Genomic DNA, 20199 nt, shown 5'->3' on the forward strand with positions numbered 1-20199 from the left:
TGCTGCTATGTTTTGAGTACTGAGCATAGAGTATGGTTAAGCATATTTTAAAGTGACAGTAGAAAGGATGGGAACAATGCATGTGTTTTCATCTGAGCCTACAGGGGATTATTCATTGCCTTTGGAATCCATATGTAGTTTGTTGTGTGGTGTAGGCTATCAGGTCCATTCCTGCATATAAATGAATGAAGTTGAGAGACAGAGATGTATTTGTTTATTTTCTGGTTTTCATTGTCTTAGAGGAGAAATAAAAAAGGCTGAGAAAGAAACAGAGCAACTTGAGAAAATCTTGCCTGAATTGTTTTGGAGAGGAGCACACACCCACACCCACACACACTCACAAACATGCACACACACACACACACACCAAAAAAAACCAACAAAACTTTCCCTTCCCTTGTGCAAAAACATTGTTTTTCAATGACAGCATTTCCATTATTGATGCTTCAGTGGAATTGTCAGGATCTGGCATCATCCTGTAGAAAAAACCTATTTTGAGCATGTGTCTTTCAAAAAGTCAGTCTCACGTCTCAGTTGAAAAGATTTCTACACTACAGTTCTGGTATTTACCTGTGCAACTCCAGCCAATAATGAGAGCAGAATGAATTGCTTATTTTATGTTTAAGTTTGAGAGAGGTAAATTGTAAAATATTGATGATTCAGTTCAGAATTCCTTCATAAATTTGTTTGTAAACAGTTCTCTGGCTACACAAAAGCTTGTTAGAGGTTTATGAGTCAAATACACCTCTCTTCTAAAGAACTCTTAAATCCATTGGAGTTCTGTCAGGACTGCTTATGTACTAATATTTAGTATCTTCTATTTCTTCCCATTGTTATCAAGTTTTTGAATTTTTAGTATTTCTAGATTAGTAAGAGTCGTGCTGAGTAGTAGCTGAAGATGCTTAGTATATTTTGTGTTTATGTAAACTTCTTTAATAAAACATTTTATTGTGCAGAACCATGAGCATGAGGAACATGTCATATGCAGACAACATCTCTCTTATTATTTTCTTATTCTTTTGCATTTTCCCCTAAGTATCATTGTATCAGTGTCATGTAAAAAGTATTGAAAATCCTAAGGGAACAAACAGCTGAATTCTTAGAAAAGCTGAACATCTGTACCCTTTTTTTAAGTTTAAAGGGGTGTTCATGGTTTCTGAATTCCTGTGAGGTACATTATGAGGATTTCAAAACATGCCAGTTTTAGAGAGAAAACTTTAACACCCTGTGAGCAAAAGAAGACAGTGGAACTTTAACAGAAAGAAAGAAAATGAGTCCCTTTATTATTATTATAGCAAAATACTTTTTCTCACCTGCTTGGTTCCAAAGAATGTTTTACTGCAATTTTTTCTCCAGATAAATTGCTCAATTCTTTTCTATTTTGGCCTTTCTTTTTAGTGCTACTGTATTCAAACCTAAAAGTCTGACTGCTGCTTTTAAGACAAAATGAGATGCTTTTATTGCAAAAAGTGTTGTATTTCAAAACAGCGAAACCAATCTCTTTGCAGATAAAGAATGGTTTTGATGGAAGGTCTAATTCTTGTCAGTTTGAAATAAACCCAGTAATTTTTTCAACCGTCAAAACCTGTTTTTTTACAGAAATAGTTTACAAAGAAAAAATCCACACATATCCACACATATCAAAACTGTGTGAAATAAAAATCTTAAATGAATAATTTTTAGACTGAAACCATATCCTTTGAACTCATGGGTGAGTTGTACAACTAAGACATTTTCTTTTTGCAGGCAGACAAAAGTGTATTTCCCAAGAATGGTTTCTACAATGGACACTTTTAAAAGAAGTGATTGCTGCTTGCAGGAGGATCTAAGACCGATGGCAGTACAAGGTCAGCCCAAAAGCCCAGTCTGCCCTGAAGTTAGTCTGGGACAAGAAGGATTAGTCTGACTTGAGAGAGGTGTGCACATGTTCTGCACTGACATCCCTGAGGGGTATCTGAGGATGATGTTACAGCTTCAAGGAAATAGAAACCTGGAGCATGAAAGGTACAACAGGGACAAGCCCTTTGGACTGCAAAAAGAATGAAGAAGCACTCAACCAAGAAAGCCTCTTTTTCTATTAAAAAAGCTCCTGCAGAGACAGCATCTGAGAAGCAGATGGAGATTTCCTTCTTGGTGGAGGGTTTTAATTTTCCAGAGCTTTGGCTTTGTTGAGTATGTGACTGACTTTCAGAAGGAAATCATGATCAATAGCAGATTCCTGGCAAGAGGAGTAAGAGAAGGCTGTAAAGTAGGAATATCTCCTTGACATACAGTCTGTTTCTGAGCTGGAAGTGGTATTTTTCTATTCAAAAATGAGGGACTAATCTTCCCTATATAAATTTGTCCAGCTATTTCTGGTACCTCTCTAAAACATTTCTGATTTCCAGTTTTTTGTGGCATCTAGGAGGACTTGAGCAAAGTATTTGACGCTGTGCCACATGACATCCTTGTTTCTAAATTGTTTTTTTCTGAACTGGAGATATGTTTTTTTCTAAACTGGAGATATGTTTGGCCCAGAACCCAACTGTTTCCAGGGCTGCATCCAGAGGCCCATGTGCAGCAGGGCAGGGAGGGGATTCTGCCCCTCTGCTCTGCTGAGACCCACCTGGAGCACTGCATCCAGCCCTGGGCTCCCAGCATACGAGGGATGTGAACCACCTGACTTGGGTGAAAAAGTGTTTCATTTCCTGCGGGGACTGCTGGGCTCCAGGACAGTTTGGATGGGTGGTGGTGAAGGATCTCTGAAGCCTGGTCTTTAGAGCATATGGTTTATTGTAAAGGATGAAGGGCCCTGCGCAACTCGTGGCAGGCCCGGGGAGAGCGGGGGAGAGAGAGAGAGAGAGAGAGAGAGAGAGAGAGAGAGAGAGAGAGAGTGGCAGGTGGGTGTCCCAGCAGGAGGGTCCAAGAGAGAGCGTCCGGTCCCTCGGCCACACCTTATCAGGGGGCTTCAAGGTGGGCTGGGACAGGACTTGGGCCAATGGGGTTACAGACACCTGATACTTCAGGGGAGAGTTACAGGTGTGGAATGAACCATACATTGGGGGGTGAGACAGAACATTCCATTTGACCTTAGGATCTATCAGAAGGGGGGATTGTTTCCAGCTTGGCTGCATTATTGTTTTCGAGATGCTCAGTGATTAAGGTTTGGTATTTCAAACCTTGTTTTCATCTCGATATCTGTATTCTCTGATTCTTTTGCCAGGCCATCATATTTATAGGGCCTTGCTATTTCATCTTCCCCAACAATTTCCCTTCAGCTTGATTTGAAGCTCCCTACTTTTTTTGCTAGGGCAAAGAGGTAAGAACTCTCCAGACTCTGCCACTTGCTGCTTCTCCATGTTGTCTGTTTTCCAGCCTTTTAGGTGCTTATTACACACAGCCTTTCTCTGAAAAATGTTAAACTTGTTGATTTGTCACCAGCTTCAGAAGCACTTTAAAGTATTGAGAAACCCTTGTCATTTCATGAGATCTCTTGCCCAACAGAAAAAGTCCTGGAAATTACCAGAGTTTTTATGCTAGTCTTTGTCTAAGTAGTTTACTGAGTTACTGGTTTTGTATCAGATTTGATTTCATTTTTATTGAGTATGTCCTGCCAAGGAGAGTGTTTGTTTGTCTTGCAGGATTTTGCTTTTACTGCAGTGGGCTTTTTGCACAACTTGTATTTCACAGTATAGGTCATGTCTCCACAGCTCTGAGAGAGAAGTTAATTTTTTGCCTGTGAGCTTTAGTGTCTTGAGTGCACAGGTAAATTTGATGATATATCAGTGTATGCACTGCACCTCTCATATTAGTGGGAATGGATTTCAGTCAGAGTTCAGGCTTCAAGAAGGGATTTACATGACATTCAGAGCTAACTCAAATGCTTTGTGCTTTTAAACTGACCTGAATCCAGTGCTGAATCAGATCAGCCTTTGTTATGTATGAAAGGGAACTGGGTTTCATAGTAGATTTGTAAAAACATTCATGGTGGTGTGCCAGATGCAGTCATGAAAGCACATCGTTCTCCCTTCTCGTGCTGACAGAAATAACCAGGAGAGTCAAGTGATTGGCATGTGCTTTGCCCCAGGCCAGAGGAGTTTAGCACATCTGGTGATTGCCAGTTACCATGAAGCTGGTTCCCAGAGTGGCACTTGCTGAGCATGAACTGTGTACTGGAGACTACACTTCATCCTGCAAGTCCTGGATCTCAGTTTGAATATTGTTTTTATATTTTCATTTAATTTCTTCTCCCTTCTCCTTCCACATCCTAGTTCCTATTTTGGTCCTTTTCTAAACAGAGACTAGTTTGTGGTGCAGAGTAACCTTTTTGGTGTAATGTGTCACTCACTTACCACAGCTGCCCTCAGCAAGGACTGAATTTTCCTGTTTTGTAAGGTATTTGGTTTTGATAAGCTCCCTCCGCCTTCATTCCTCCCCAGGGACAGCACAACAAGCTGCAGCTTGAGCATGGCTCGCAAGCTGTCACAAGACTCTGCAGAGCAAACAGAGCAGCTGCTTGCATACACCACCCTGGATACAAGGGCAGTGTGTTTCAAGCTGCAGTTGTTGAGCAGAATCCATGACTCCTCATGGATTAGTTAGAAGGTTCTTCCATGTCACTGTGCTGCTCCTTTGGTACTGGGAAGTCACATTCTGGAAAGGCACTGGAAACATGGGTGATAAGCAAAGAAGAGGCTGAGGGCATCTGTACAGGCTGCCTTTAAGGTCACCTTGAAATGACACTGATGTTAAGTGATGGAATGACCCTTCCATGGCATGGTGAAATTCATTTGTAAGTCCCATCTGTGCTGTGAAGCTTCATGAGTTTGGAAAAAAGAGAGGCAGAATCCTCCTCTTGCAACACACCTATGGTGACAAATGCAGACCTAAAATATCCTCTCTGCTTCTGACACCACTTCTTGGTTTTGGGCTGAACAGAATGAAGAGAGAAGAGCATCAACAGATGGGTCAGTCTGATGTTGCCTCACAAACTTCTTTTTCATCAAGCAAAATAATTTCTGTGGAGAGAAAGAAGTTTTGCTGTGACCTTCTCTTGCTCTGCTGTTGAGAGGAGTAAGGTTCCTGAGAGACTTCCATCCACTGGAAAAGGGGATAATTGTGCTTTCTTCCAGCCATCTGCACATGTTGTGGCAGCTGTCATCATTTGTATCTCTGCTTTCTGGCTGTTGACTGGGGGTCCTGTAGGTCACAGTAATACAAACAATACTTGTCAATAGAAACAAAGCCACTTGTCATTTGATCAAACGCATTTGCATTTAGTTATTCTCTAATAAAGTTTGAACTCTGCAGTATTAACATTGTCATGCTCACTGGCTTGAAATTAGTTTTAGAATATAAGTGAACAGGAAGCCAAAACAACCATGGTGCTTTCTGTCTCTGTGATTAGAGATCATGTCTGCTTTGTGAATCCTCTTGCCTGTTTTTTCATTCTTAATAAAAACTACTGTTTAGGCACAGAACCTCTTAACAATCTGGTGTTAAATCTTTGCTCTTCATCGTTAGATAGGCTTTAAATAATCAAACATAACCTGTTTTGCAAACTGTGAAAATGTACTGGCTTCCAAATGAGAGCTTCAAAACTTCTCATTCAAAGTGTCAGAGGGGATTTAAAATGCTGAGAAGTACGAACTATTTCTACATAGTTAATTTGCATTTTCATGAAAGGCAGTTTTAATATTAACAAGATAAAAATCCCCCATTAGTACCATGTAAGCCCCCTGAGTGCAGTGCTTTCTGAACAAATTTGATTAGAAAAATTAGAGTGAGATGTTTCAAGAGTATTTTCCATAAAGAAAACAGCTGTTGCTCTTTCTTACTCTCACAAAATGTCTTTGGAAGAATTGGGCAAACTCTTTGTTTTGTCTGAGAACAGAAACACTTGTCTGAGTTGTTTTTTGATCCCAAATGAAGTAAAAACTTGATAATCTCACCCTCTTGGGACTAAAGTCAAAGTAAGCCTCTTGTTCTCGAAAAAAGAGTGGGGTTTTTATTACTTTTTTCTCCTCTAGTTATCACTAAACCTTCCAATATAAAAACAGGGGAGGAAGGGAAAGGGCAAAGCATAAATATGAGGAATAGTAAAAAACTCATAAAAGAGATGTTATTGTTCACCAAAGAGCATCCTTCAAGCTGGATAGCAAAGCTGATTGATTTTCAAATTTATATTTAGCTTGCTATTATATTTACCCTGAGATATACCTCGAGACCTTATTACTTTTTCATAGTCCTTGCTTGATGCAGTGCAAGTGTGACATAGCTGGCTTTTGCAGGAGGAAACTCATCTGGTCATACTTACTTCTCAAGGTAACATCTTCAACTGATGTAACTTGCTGTGTGGCTCAGAGCACTGGCGAGGCACCATGACCCAGGCTGTTCAGGTGGGGTGTCACCTCAGTGCCTTTGGACAGACCAGGCAGCCCAAAGAGCTGTGACCTTGTCTTCCTCAAAGACCCGGGACTCAGCAGCAATTGAGCAACGGGGAAATACTGACAGAAGGAGCCTCAGATCTTCAGAGTGCTCTGGACTTCAGGTGGTCCTTGGTGGTCTGTTGCAGCTGCAGTGTAAAAATCACACTGGTAAATAGAAGGAGGGTTGAAACTATGATTGAGTTAATGAATTTTTAATCAAAAAAATTGTGCCATGCCATCTGCCTGCTGCATGGTCAGTGTGTGGCAAACACACCTTGTTTCAGCTTACTAGAACCATGCTGAGGGCTGTGTAAAATTTATTAAATACTGTCTTTGCTCTATTTCAAGACAATAAAAATGTCCAGTTGCTAGTACTCTAGTAGGCAAAAAAGTTTTACCCTGTTAGAATTTAATGATGCATCTGAGCTTTAAGTGCAGCAAAGAAGGACAGTTTTGGCTTGTCTGGAGTCCAATGGGATGTATTTCAAAAAGTATAAAGTGAGAATGTGGAAAGGAGGTGGACAACATGAAGTGACTGCTGCTGGGCACAGTTAGAGAGGTAGGAGCTTCATGTTCTTCATGAACTGCTGGATTTCAAAGCTGCAGAGATGCTACCTAATGAGGCTCAAAGAAACTTAATGGCCAGGCAATTACCATAATTTGTGGATCTTCTGTAATGAGAAGATGGGATATTTCTACAGTGCAAACACAGCTGCAGCGACAGGGCAAGTAAATGTATGAATAAGATACCTGGACTCTTTATTCTTAAGGAAAACCACAAAATAGAAGAAGTAATAAATGTTTTTAGGATGGACAATAAAGACGGTGGTGGAGGATGCCATGACCTGAATGAAGCATGAACAAACATGTCTTTTAAAAATATGTGCTCCAAGTTGTACATTTTCAAGTGAACGTGCTGCAGTCTCTACAGAAGATTAATTTCACAGAAAGTTTCCTTCAGTAGAAACGAATGTATCTAGGCTGCTTCTGATTCTGTGTGAGATGCAAAGCTTAGAGTGAGTTCAAGATCCATAGAAGTGATACCTGATTCAGAATTATTTAATGAACTGTATCTGTGGCACAGCAGAGGGGCAAATGAATGCCTATTTTGTATTGTTTGCTTCTCTTACATGTTTTTTTGACAGCAGGGGGATTTTAATGCCTTAGCTTCTTAAGACTTTTCCTAGATAACCTTCATCCAGAAAGAGTGAACAGAAAAAATGAAGTCGAATGTGGACACCATCAAGCTGGTGCTATAACCCAGAGGATTGATTCTCTGCCAAGTCTCTCTGAGTGATTGTGTATCTTGAGTAGTTGTATGACAGCTGATAGACATGGCCTGAGAGACTTGACTTCTCTCCTTGCCTGAGGATATGCTCCCAGCCAGAAAGACCATCTCTCTGAAACATCCAGAAGTGATGTCTGTCCCTTAGGAACCTGGGAACTGGAGCATGACAGGCAATCTTTTCCTCTCCAGATACCTTATTTTCTTCCACGTAAATCCATCTTGTGGTACATTTGACTATTTTTTCCCCCTGTCCTCTGTGTTTGAACTTTCTCACATAGTCCAGGGCATAACTCTGCACTTCTGGCCAGTTTTCTGTCTGTTCCTAAAATATTATAGCAACTGTGACAAAAGTATGTAAAATCTCATGGAAGGATAGCATTCTGTTCTTTTACTTATTTTGTCCTAAAAATAAGTTATTATTTTTTCAGACCAAAGCTATGTTAAACCACAAGGCTGTGTTTCAGTTCACTAAGTTGTGCTGAAAGCGTAGTTTTTTTCTGCAGAATTGTGTTAAGAGTGGATGGTGTTAATAAAAATCTTCCATCAAATTACTCAATACCTAAAAACCCCAACCTCTTTCTGTTCTGAGCAACATCATTACAGATGTATTTTTTTCTAGCTCTGTCTGAGGATGTAGTGAAAAATCTCCTCTGGATGCTAGGTTTTTCTTTTGGCTGAAATAGGAACAGATGACAAATTAAAAAAGAAAGATCCCTAGGAAAAAAAACAAAAAAAAAAAAAAAGAAAGGGACATACAGAAAGGAACTAAGTGATTAGCTAAAATAAATTTAGTGTGTGTAATGTTAACAGATAATTTACTTCACCAGCTCAGTTTAGATTATTTGTAGCTGCAGTTCTCTGGTAATGCATGTTTCATATGCTACAATTTTTTCTTTAATTCTTGTATGCAATCATAGTTTCTCTTACCAGTTATTGCAGTTGCAATAAACACCTGGAGCAAAGTACCTAAAGGTATAACCCAAATCTTGTCCTCTTGTTTCATGTTGCTTCTAAAAATCACTGTATTTTCAGATTCTGTCACTGTCCTGTTGTCAAAAATATTGTATGAAATTTGTTGTCAAAAATATTGTTTAGTTTCAGGGAGTTACTCACTGTTCTCACTACAGATGTTATTTTTTTGGCATTATTGTCAACATACTGTTATTGTAACTTTAGACTACAGATTGTTGTTCTTTCCCTCCCTTTTTCTCCTAACAAACACCCACTAATTCCAGGCCCTCCTGTCTGGGGTAATATTGCAATTTCAAAACCAAAGCCAAGGGTAAAACTGTTCTTTCCCTTCCCACAGGATTCAGCTTCAGCTTCCCACGTGGAACTGATTGGAAAAAATATGCCAGAAAATGTATTTTGACAAACTCCAAGCTTTTGACTGAAAGAAATATGTGAAAAATATGTGCTTTCCACTGGAAAATGCAGATGCTACTGAAAATCAAAACAGTTGGTTGAAAACTTTTAAGTCAGAGGTGTTCCAGGATCATGAGTGTCCTTTTGGCGAGTGACGTGCAATGTAGGAAATATGATATGTTCAGGGAGCTGTTTGTGTCAAAATAATGAGGCACATGAATTAAAAATCCCATTAAGTGATGTAGCAGCACTCCCAAATACAGTATGGTAAACATTTGCAGGCACAGCATGTCAGAATCTGCGGGCAAAGAGTGAGACTTGAAAGAGGGGAGAAGAACAGTTTATAAAAAATACTGTGGTAGATTAGTAGATTTTCACCTGTAAGCTTTGAGGGAAACACATACCCCCCCCAAAGAAACACACACACACACAACGCACCCCTATTTTCTGACCATTTCTGTTGCTGGTGGCTTTTCATAAGGAACTTGAAATGAGGAAAATTTCTCTGCAGTAATTTTTTCTGTGGTGATAATTATACCCTTTCATTAATGTAAATATGAATGTTTTTTTTCTGATGAGGCTTTCATAACTGCCCTCCTTTGTGTATTCTGAGGCTGTGTGAATGCGCTCAAAAGCAGGTGAAGCTCGGAAAAAGCATATATTGTATTTACATAGCTTTAAATCTGAAATGAAAAATTCTTCCTTTTATATTTATGAGTCAGAAAAGAACAGCTATGAAGAGCAAAACTAAATATGTATTTAATCAGAAAAGGGAATTTTGCCAGTCCTCAGTGTTTTGAACTAAGTTTAATGTGAAGATTGCTTTTTTTTTTCTTTGGTCTCAGTTAGTGTCAGCATTTAATTTCTTAGTGGATAGCCTGTGCGGGGTGAAAATGCAAAAGCAGAGCAGGAGTTCAGTAAGTGCTGGAAGTCTCTGGAAGTTTTTGGAATGCCCCTATGTGCTGGAAATGGGCTTTTACAGTCACATGAATATAATGAAGTTTTGCTTTTTTCTTTGCTCCATACAGCTTGGATATACAGCTGAATTTTAACATGCAAGCATTGATGAGGGAGCTTGAGGTTACCACTGATAGGCTTACTTCACCTTTTATAGGATTGTCTGGCATTTCTTGTTGCAGATAGACCTTGACACAATAATCCGGCAACCACTGCCACTTGCTTTAAAAAATCAGGGTCTGCAAATGAAGATGGCTAGTTCTTCCTGTTCCCAACTGTCTTAAATCCCCATAAAATAATCTAATAGTCCAGTCACAAATTACAAATATCTAGGAAAGATTGAACCCTGTGGAAGGAAAAGGAATGGACAAGGATTTATGAAGGTGTGTTGATTCCCTGAGCAGCATGAGGAACACCACATCACAGATTTCCTGGTCTGACCACTGTAGATGCATTCTTGCTGTGTGGATTCACTCTTGCGTGAATGTGGATAAAACGGATGCTCCTGTAGTGTGACTCTGGTAAAAGAAATATGAGTATGTTGTTTAATAATCAGAAGTCTCAATTTCTTTTTTCTTAAAAATGAAACAAAGCCTATACAGGCAGTAGCTGTAATCCCAGATGAACAAACACTTGTGACTCTAAGTCCTGAACCTTTGATGCTTTAGGGGTATAAACACAGCTTCGAACCAACACCAACCTCTGGCTTTAAAACTTTGACTTCCATTGGAAAGAAAGAATATCTGATCTTCAGGACTGTTGGGTAAACTGTGAAATGACAGTCACAGTTATTTATTTGTACAGATTTGCTGTGGGATGTATTGGCCCTGTGGCAGTAAGTGTGGAGGCAGAAGGTGTCTCACTGAGCTGCCCCTTGTCTCCTTGTACGTAGAGCCCATGGTTATTTTATAGTTTTATAAGAGTGCTTTTCTTCCATTCATATGATTTCTTTCATATCCTTAACCTCATAGTGGCTTTCCCAACCATCCAGAGAAACCCTAAGGCTTTGGAATAGTTAAAAAGATTTGAAAATTTGTCTGCGATTCTATGTTTGAATACAGCAGCTGCAGGAACAGAGTGTTACTGAGTTTTTTTCCCCTCTTCCAGAATAGATTAAGAGGGGTGCACTGAACACAGCAAGAAAGTAAAGAGGAAACACAACCATAAGACTGGAATACCCCAGCCCCCTGTCGCATCCCCAGTGTGGTCTGAATTGTCAGTAGATCCTTTACTTTTAGATTTAATACTGCTCCATATATCTTGACATGGAAGGACAGTACAGTGGTTTTGCAATGTTTGCAGTCCCTGCCGAAATGCTGAGACACAATGGACCGAGGCCATGCCTGGTTGGAAGTATGTCCTGGATCATGGCAGAGTGAGGTGTAAAAGGATCCTATGCAGTCCAGATGGGTATCAAGGGCCCTGTAGCTTAGGCAAACCAGGGAGACTGATACAAAAGTCTCAGCATGTGAAATGTTGCAGCCTTTTTAGCTGATCCACTGCATGTTCTTAATAGCTTGCTAATTCACAAAAGGCTTCTTATTGCTTCCATTGTAGTGTTGGCCTGGGGGCCAGTGAGGGTTTATAGTCTGAGACACACTTGGACCACACAGTCCAGCCCATCTGATGGGTTGGGTAATTGATTTTGGGACTGCAGCTGGGAACAGAATTTTGATTTGCACTTATGAAACTGCTTCTATTCCAGTCTTGATCTCCGGGGAATAGATGCAAAACACCAGAAGAACAAGATGCAGCTCTTCCTCGTGCATCATCTTTGTCAAATCAGCTTTTGACCTTTTACTTGCTTTGTAAAAATATGAGAGTCTCTGACTCAGTTTCAGTTTATTAGGAAGGGGATATTTTTTCTTTTTCCTTTGGACTGTAATGACTGTGAGGTGTGAAACAGCCTAGATGCATGCAGCAGGGTAAGTACTGAAAACCTGTTGTGTTCATATTTCTCCAGTGTAATGACTGGCTTGTGAGGAAAGCTCGGGGTTGGTGGTTTGAAGAGTATATTTATTTTTGTCTTCTACTACTGAACAGAAGAGATTAACTCTTTTGTGCTTATTTTCAGACTGGATATTTCCATCTGCCCCATGGGGATTATTTCATTGAGCCCATCAAAAAGCATCCACAGAAGGAGGGAACACCCCATCCCCATATTATCTATGGTGCAGATAACCTTCAAAATGCTTTAAGGAGAAGACGGGCCATCCCAATGGAAAAGGAACGAGCATGTGGACTGAATGGTACTAATTTTGCTGGATTTTTCTTTTGCTTTCTGTGTCTTTTTAAGTAGCTTTTTTTCCAGTGGTGTGTGCCTTTCCTTCTGCCAGGCTTTTTAAAATTCTGTAAGAAAAGATTATGTAAAATGACAGCATCTCAATCAAAACACCACAGGAGCCACCCATCTGTGTTCCTTTCTGAAAAGTTAAATCCTCCTTATGACTACTGGGATATGTTTTTCAAGCCATTGATCCTTTCTACCCTTTTCTCCAACCAGAACTGTTCAGTGAGTTTGAAACTTGAATTCTTGAGGAGTTCTGGGATAAAAAGATTTGCAGTCAGCATTATTTTTAATAAAATATTCTCACTCCATGCGAGTTCTGTCTTCAGCATAAAGTAACTCCTGTCTAGTCAATGGTTTAAATTTAGGATTTCTAGATTTTCTGTGATTGTTAGCAGATTATTTAAAGAGTTTTATTTAGTTATCCTGAAAATGAAGTACAGAGCATCAAGAGCAAGATTTTTTAAGTAGAAGTAAAAATAGCTTGAATATTGGTGCAGTAATACTCAGGATTATGTCTTATGTGAAAACAAACTAGTACACTATGCTGGAAGGGAAGAGTATATCTAGAGGGTAGTTGGAATCTCATAATTACAAAATTAATTCCTTTATTTAGTAAAATACTTTCCTTGATTTATTTCACACCACAAATGTACAAATTTTGCGTTAGTTTTCTGACGCCTTGAATCTGAGTCTGCACCAAACTTTAGAAAAGCTTAGTATTGGTAGGGATGAATCAGTAATTCATGACCTAAGGCCTGAGTTATATACAAATAAAGCTGCAGAATTCACAGGAATGTGTTTCTGTCTTTCACAGGTCAGTGGTTTATGAGAAGTAGGTTCCTTTCCAAGAAGGGGAAATGAAGGGAGGAATGTAGGAATTTTTAATCCCCAATCACGACTGCTGATGAAGTTTTACTGCTGTGTAATATGGATTGGTAAATTAAAGAAGCAAAGAACAACTTGACCCCCCTATATTTCTGGTCATAGACCTGAATTGCACTTCTTGCTTACTGGCCCAAGTTATTGCAAAATGGTAACAGGGGAAAAACATGAGAAAGCTGACAGGAGAGTTACTCAATCTTCTGTGATACTGGGAAGGTAAAGGGGAAGCCAAACGAATTAATATGAATGCTGCTCCATTTCATTATTCATCAAGTAAAAATATATATCTACTTAATAGAAAATAACCCTGGATTTGAAAAAAACAGGAGTGTCTAAAGGTGATGTTTATATTGGTGTCAATTTCAGATAGTTCCTTGAATTTTCATTCCTTCTGATGGCTACTGAGCTAGACAAGAGAAATAAGTTTAGATTTGCCTGTGAAGAATGAGGAAGTTGTTCTTGCCTACTGTCTTCCAGGTTTCTTTTATGGCTGAAATAGCATATGGAAGAAATAACATCTGCATGCAGTAATTCTAAGAGTGGAGAGAAGATAGGAGATCCTCAGGAACATGCTGTGTGCTTGCTTTGTGTGGTCTGCTTGTTTTCTTTCTACCTCTCACTGTTTGCTTCTTCTATCTTTCTTCAAAGTCATGCAGAATGAGACAGAAAAAGACTGGCTGTACCTGAACACTGTAAAAATGAGCATAACTTCCCTGCGTCACTTAGATTAGCTAAGTCTGCTCTAATAGATTTGTCAATTTAAACTCCCTGTCTGATGTTATTAATTCCAAAGTGACAGAATTAGTTCTGGTCTTAGTATGTTCATGATATTGCAAGCAAACAAAGGTAGTCCCTTATGAACTAACAAAATAGTCAGCTATAATTTATGTTTCTTTTTTAACAGTCAGCCTTTAGAGGTAATATCTGCTTTTGACCAAACCGTAATCTTGGCTGTCATAGAAGTTAAAGAATCAGTGTGAAGAAGTGTATGGGGGTAAAGCCATTTCCTTCATTATATTTTTCCCTTTGTGTGACAGCATATAACAATCATAGAATCCTCAAAAGGCCTTAGTGTTTATGTTGTGGGTTATGTGTCCTGGGCTGCATCCAGAGCCCTGTGGGCAGCAGGGCAGGGAGGGCATTCTGCCCCTCTGCTCTGCTCTGCTGAGACCCACCTGGAGCACTGCATCCAGCTCTGGCTCCCAGGACAGGAGGGACAGGGACCTGCTGGAGTGAGCCCAGAGGAGGCCACCAAGATGATCAGAGGACTGGAGCATTTTTCACCCTGGAGAAAAAGCTTTGGAGTGAACTAATTATGGCCTTCCCATACCAGAGGGGAGCCTGCAAGAAGGATGGAGAGAGACTTTTTACAAGGGCTTGGAGTGATAGGAAAAGGGGAAATGGCTTTAAACTGAAAGAGAGTAGATTTAGATATGATATTAGCAAAAAATTCTTCATCTTGAGGATGATGAAGCTCTGGAGCAAGTTGCCTAGAGAAATTGTGAATGCCCCATCCCTGGAAGTGCTCAAGGCCAGGCTGGATGAAGCTCTGAGCAACCTAAGCTAGTGGAAGATGTCCCTGCCCATGGCAGAGAGTTGAAACTAGATGATCTTTCAGGTTATCTTCCAAACCAAGCCATTCTGTGTTTTGTTATCTCATTTCTGAGTAGCCAGCCTTTCAACAGGGATAGAAGAAAGAAAGAATTCAGTGTCATCTTCTATTGATAATGCACATTGTCAGAGCAGTTGCTCTTGTTAGAAGTGAAATACAGAAGAAAAAGGGAAAGTGATACAATTCTTGCTTTCTGTATGTTTCTGTGCCAAATTCATTAATTCAAGGCTTTGGTGAATACCTTGTGCATAAATAAATTTTAAAGGTAGTAAATTGACTCTGCCACCTTTTCAGGATTTCATGTACTTCATGCTTTTGAGGTTGGTGCCAGAAATCTTGTACACCCATATGACATCACAGCTTAGAATAATGCATTTTGGGATCACTTCAAGGCAAAGCATTTTCAATTTGCAGTTCATAGTTAATTGTAAAAACTAATTATATTTTATAGGTTAAATTCCATTTTGTGTTTTCAACCCTCAGCAACCACTGTTGCGTATTGTGTGTCTTACAGGAACTGATGTTCAAATATTTTAACCTTCTGTGCATAGGTTCATCATGCAAAGTGTATTTGTTTATTTGAGCTCCGAATTTGTTAAGCTTTTAAAATTAAACTAAGATGCTTGTGTTATTTCTGTGACTTACACTTGGTGTGTGTTCAGGTTAAAGTGTAGCGGTGATTTTTGCTTGAAGAAGTTGAATCACCTCGATGCTTATGAGTCAGTGCACAGAGTTGAGTGGTGATAATAGAAATCTTTTAGTCAGAAACTAATCTGCCTGTGAGGCAAGGAATATAAAGACTAGTTGTACAGAAAAAAACAAAGTAAAGGAATTACTACCAGGGGGAATAGGTAGAGGATGCTGATCTGTGCAGTCTTTTTCCAGGTTTGGGTTTTTTTTAATGTAAGATCCGTGTCTCTTGGAAGAAGCCTTGTGCAACAGCAACTTTTACAACTTTTACTGTGGTAACAACTGCATGAATATCCAGGGTCCAACCTGCTTGTTCCCTGTCTTGCCTACATGCATTAATGCTTTATAATCAGTGACTTTCCTGTAATCTTGCAATGATTACCTTAATTACTTTATAATTGATACCATCTCTAACAGTTTCAGATACTTGGAGAAAAATCATCGCAGTAAATGACATAAATTAAAACTTATGTTTGTGCTGCAGATTTCCATTGCTGCTCAGGCAAATGCCAGCTGACTCAGTCATTAGCTGCATGCAAAACTGAGTTACTAATCTTGAAACTAGCATAACAATACTGGACTCCACTAGCACCTGTCTCGCCGTACCATTTGAAATATGTTTGAGAAGTAGCAGCAAAGATAAATGAAAAGTGTCCCTGTGCCTTATAAAAAACCTCTCTCATCCTTTGTGCCCACTGTAGAGGAAACTGAGGATCTGGGAATTGGTTTTATTCTTCCAAGTAGGTGATTTTAAAAACTTGACAGAGCTTTGAGATATAATATAAGGGAAGAGAAATTGTCCGACCTTCTTACAGAACAAGTCTACTTGTTTTCATGTAGCCTGTCACAAGCTATTGTTTTGGTTTGTGAGCTTTAAAATAAGAGAAATTTTGTTAAGTTTGTGAGTGAAAATGCTGTGTTGTAGTGAAGCTCTTCCTAAGTGCTATGAGTAGGGGACTAGTACAAACAGATGGACTTCTTTTTCATGGCCTGGAGAGAAGGACAGGTTGCTGTTGTTCATAGGGTGAGGGCAGTTAAGTTTATTCAGATTGCAACCCAGTGATTGCAACAGAAGGCTGTGAAATGTAAGTAAGGTGTGAAAGGTTTAGGGTATTAAAATAGATCTCAGAGAATATTTAATTGGTGCTTTAGGTGTACAAAAAACTGTTGTATGTTTTACCCTCATTTTGGCATTGAAGTATTTGATAGATCTGAAGTTAGGATTAGTTTGGGTTTAACATGGGTCTCCAACTCCTTGTCTGCAGAGAAGTTACAAATCTTGAAACTGATTTTTGCATTTGGAGCAATTTTGCTCCAAAATTGTAACTGTAATGGGATAAAGCTGGAGTGGAAGAAAGAAGAGGCTGGCTGCTGTGTGAAAAGATGAGAAGGGAAGGGGGAGTTAAAGGAGCAGAGCAACACTGTGTGTGCAAAACTGTTTTTTAACAGTTTTGCCATCATCACTCAAAATTTAAGTATTTTGAGTGATGATGGCATAATTCATTTAATAAAAATCTAGAATGCCATTAAGCTGTTTCAGTCAATTACTGCCTGTTGTACTTCCTATGTCTGACTGCAGGACTTTATTCAATCATTGTCTTGCTTTTTGACGATTATCTTGATACTGTCAAAGGCTTCTCTTCAGTTTTTATGCTTGCAAAGTGTACAGGATGAACTAGTAATACTGGCTTTTGACCCTGAAATCTTTAATTCAATCACTTGAAAGAAGGAGGGGGAAAAAACACGACGGCAGTATTTTATTCTTAAGTGATAACCTATCTTCTTTTGTTTTAGAAGGACATTGTGGCCAGTGTAAGCAGCTTTGCTTGAACTCCTGGTTTTAAGCTCAGAACTCCTGGTAGAGGCTCTGTAGCTTCTGCCACTTTTAAAGAAAGTTGCTGATATTTTCCCAGTATTTGTTTCTCCTGTATTTAATGACATCAATTATAATTCAGCTTAATTAGCTTGGTTTCTCCAGGACATGGAGATGATTATTCATAGGATGATAAGTTGGCACATTGAAATTTTCTAAGTGAGGTTAATTCAGCCTCAGTTTAGGGAAGAGCACCTTTTACCCTGCATGGCTCTTCTTCCCACAACTGGCTCTTCTAAGCTGCTTATCAGATGCTTATCATGAAAAAAAAAGCACAAACAGGGACATTCAGTCAGAATGACCTCAATTTTAAAGCAGGAGCAATGAAGCAAACAGCTTGCAGAAGAACACAGAGTATCTCTCATCTCTAAAACAGTTTGCATTGAATTGAAAAAAGTGAGTGTCTCCTTGTGCAGATAGCAATATTTAGCATTTCACAGATGAGGAACCTGGGAAATAGAGACATGAGAATTGGTTTATCACAGCAGCCAACGTGACAATTGCTGCTAACTGGTATCAAAACACTTCCCCCCTCCTGAGACAACCTCATGGAATGAAATCAAAAGATTCTAACTTTCTTTTGGTTTTCAGGAATACATGGGAGGTTTTTTTTAGTTGCTTTCAGTACAAGTAGAGGAAAAAGGAATAAAATACTGTATTTTCTGCTATTCTTCCTCTCCAGTTAAATGAGTGAGAAGTCAAAGCTAGAGGTTTACCCAAGTGGATCAAAGTTTGTGCTGAGCAAGGGCCTGAGATGGCTCAATGCTGGCATCTTTCCCAGTCCCTGATTGTTTTCTCATTTTTTTCTCCTTTCTAATGGAATCTTACTTTCAGTATTTCACTTGCTCCTATTAACTGAAGCAAAGTGAATTCCCTAAGTACTTGTGTTATGCAGGAGGTGGGGAACAAAAATCTGGCAACACAGGATTGTTGTTATAAGGTCATAATTGTCACTTGTTGCCACCATATATGCTACCTCACTCAAAACTGAGTAAATTTTAAATTTCTGTGACAGGCCATTTTCCAAATAATATGAATCGAACCTATAAGGAGGGAGAAGTTCTTCTTCATTGTGATTCACCAGTCTTTCTGTTCAGTCACTGTGCCAATGGAAAGAAATAGTGTTTGCTACACCATCCTTGCGTACTGTATTTGCTTTCCTCTAGTTTTAAAGGTAGTCTGTGATCTCTTCCATGTCTTCATTGAAAGTTTGCATAACTGCTTATCAGGTTGAGGAGTCTCAGTCTGCATCCAGGCTAACTTAATTCAGCGTGTCTAACCAAGTACTGAATTAGAGGAATATATTGTGCTCTTACTCTGTACCTGTAGCTTTCCTTATCAATCTGTGTGTGATGCTATTGCACTTCTTGAGTTTAGCAATTGATTTGGTAAACAGATGCCTTGGGAATATAAATGTTGAAATGCTGCCGTATTAATTTGAAGAGCAATAGTACACTTTAAAATTAAACTATTATGTATCACATCCATCCCTTTCTCTTTTATAGAGTAACAATAGTCTTGAATAATTGTAAACCACATTTTCAGAGGTGAAATAGAAAACTCAGAAAGCTAAGCTGCATTTGGTTAAACGTTTCTGATGCAGGAGTTCGAAAATTTGGTCAGGGTACTTGATCCATTAACAGAGTAGTATTGGCAGAGATGTTCAGTCTACTTAGGGTCAGATTTCTCAGTCATACTGAGCTCTCTGTGAACCTTCCAATAAAAAACTACAATTACCTTATTATTTCTGGGCAGATCACAGATTTCCAGTTCTCAGAAGCGCTGGACTCATTCTGTGGGGCTGATGAACTGATATGGGCTCAGTGTCCAAAATTAGTTTCTCTGGAGTTGCATTATCCTTGATGAGCCTCCTATTATAGATGACCCGCTTTAAACAGGTGTCTGAGTTCAGTTTTTCTGCATGAAACACTATGTCCTTGCTGCTTGCCCACTCTTTGCTTGCGGCTGTGTTCTCTACTCTTTGTGTTTCTGAACTTGGATCCATTTTGTGTGTTTGGGGCAATACCTTTGGAGCAATTGTACTTCAAAGGCATTAATAATATTCCTCTAAGCATAGGTTTTAGCTTTATGGTTAGTTGGGAATGAGAGGAACTGAATAACTTGGAAGGCTATTTTTTCTATCCACTACTACTTCAGTTAACTTGTAAGCTCCCTCCTTTTTAGGGATAAGTGGGGTCCCATTTGCATTTATCCCACATCATGCACAATTGCTTGGGCTGCACAGATATTCTGCACCCCTGTGCTATTTATGTACTGTTCTGAAATAAACTGTATGTAAATAACAGGCTGGAGAGATGCTGTTCACTGAAAGGTCATATAGATTACACACATTGTTTTTCTAAGAAATGGAATTATCCCAGAGAATCCATCTTTATGCAAAAAAAAAGATGGACAGAAGATTGCTGAGCTAAAAGGTATAAAAAATGTTTTCAGTTGCTGCCCTTAAATACTGCACTTGTTTGAAGATTTTGTAGAACTGTTTTGTTGCATGACCAAGTTTGTCCATGAAAGACCACAGGAGAAAATACTGATTTTTTTCTCCTCTTACAATCTCATTTAGACTTACCACTTTTCTTCTCTTGCAAATACTCGACCTAAACTTACTTCAGCAAACAGCATGTAATGTGTCTTAGCTGAAAAAATCAGCTATTCCTGTGCTCTTTAAACAGCAATGATGAGGTCTTTGTACACATAAATTAGACTCCTACAGAAAGTCTCTTCTAAACTCTAATCAATGTCAAGAAACACTGTTCCAAAAATAATAGTTGTGCAAAATAAAAAGTCCAAACATTTTATGTCCTTTATTAATCTTTC

General features: G+C 39.1%; 1 protein-coding gene across 1 annotated transcript in view; it reads left to right on the top strand.

The window, feature by feature from the left end:
- ADAMTS12 (ADAM metallopeptidase with thrombospondin type 1 motif 12) overlaps window positions 1-20199 on the top strand; it is a 143509-nt gene that overhangs the window by 42520 nt on the left and 80790 nt on the right. The window contains exon 3 of the mRNA XM_053968776.1: window positions 12092-12266. Coding sequence (XP_053824751.1) covers window positions 12092-12266 — 175 coding nt within the window. The remainder of the gene's footprint in view (window positions 1-12091; window positions 12267-20199) is intronic.

The sequence above is a fragment of the Vidua chalybeata genome, chromosome Z, assembly GCF_026979565.1.
Source record: "Vidua chalybeata isolate OUT-0048 chromosome Z, bVidCha1 merged haplotype, whole genome shotgun sequence".
Lineage (NCBI taxonomy): Eukaryota > Metazoa > Chordata > Aves > Passeriformes > Viduidae > Vidua > Vidua chalybeata.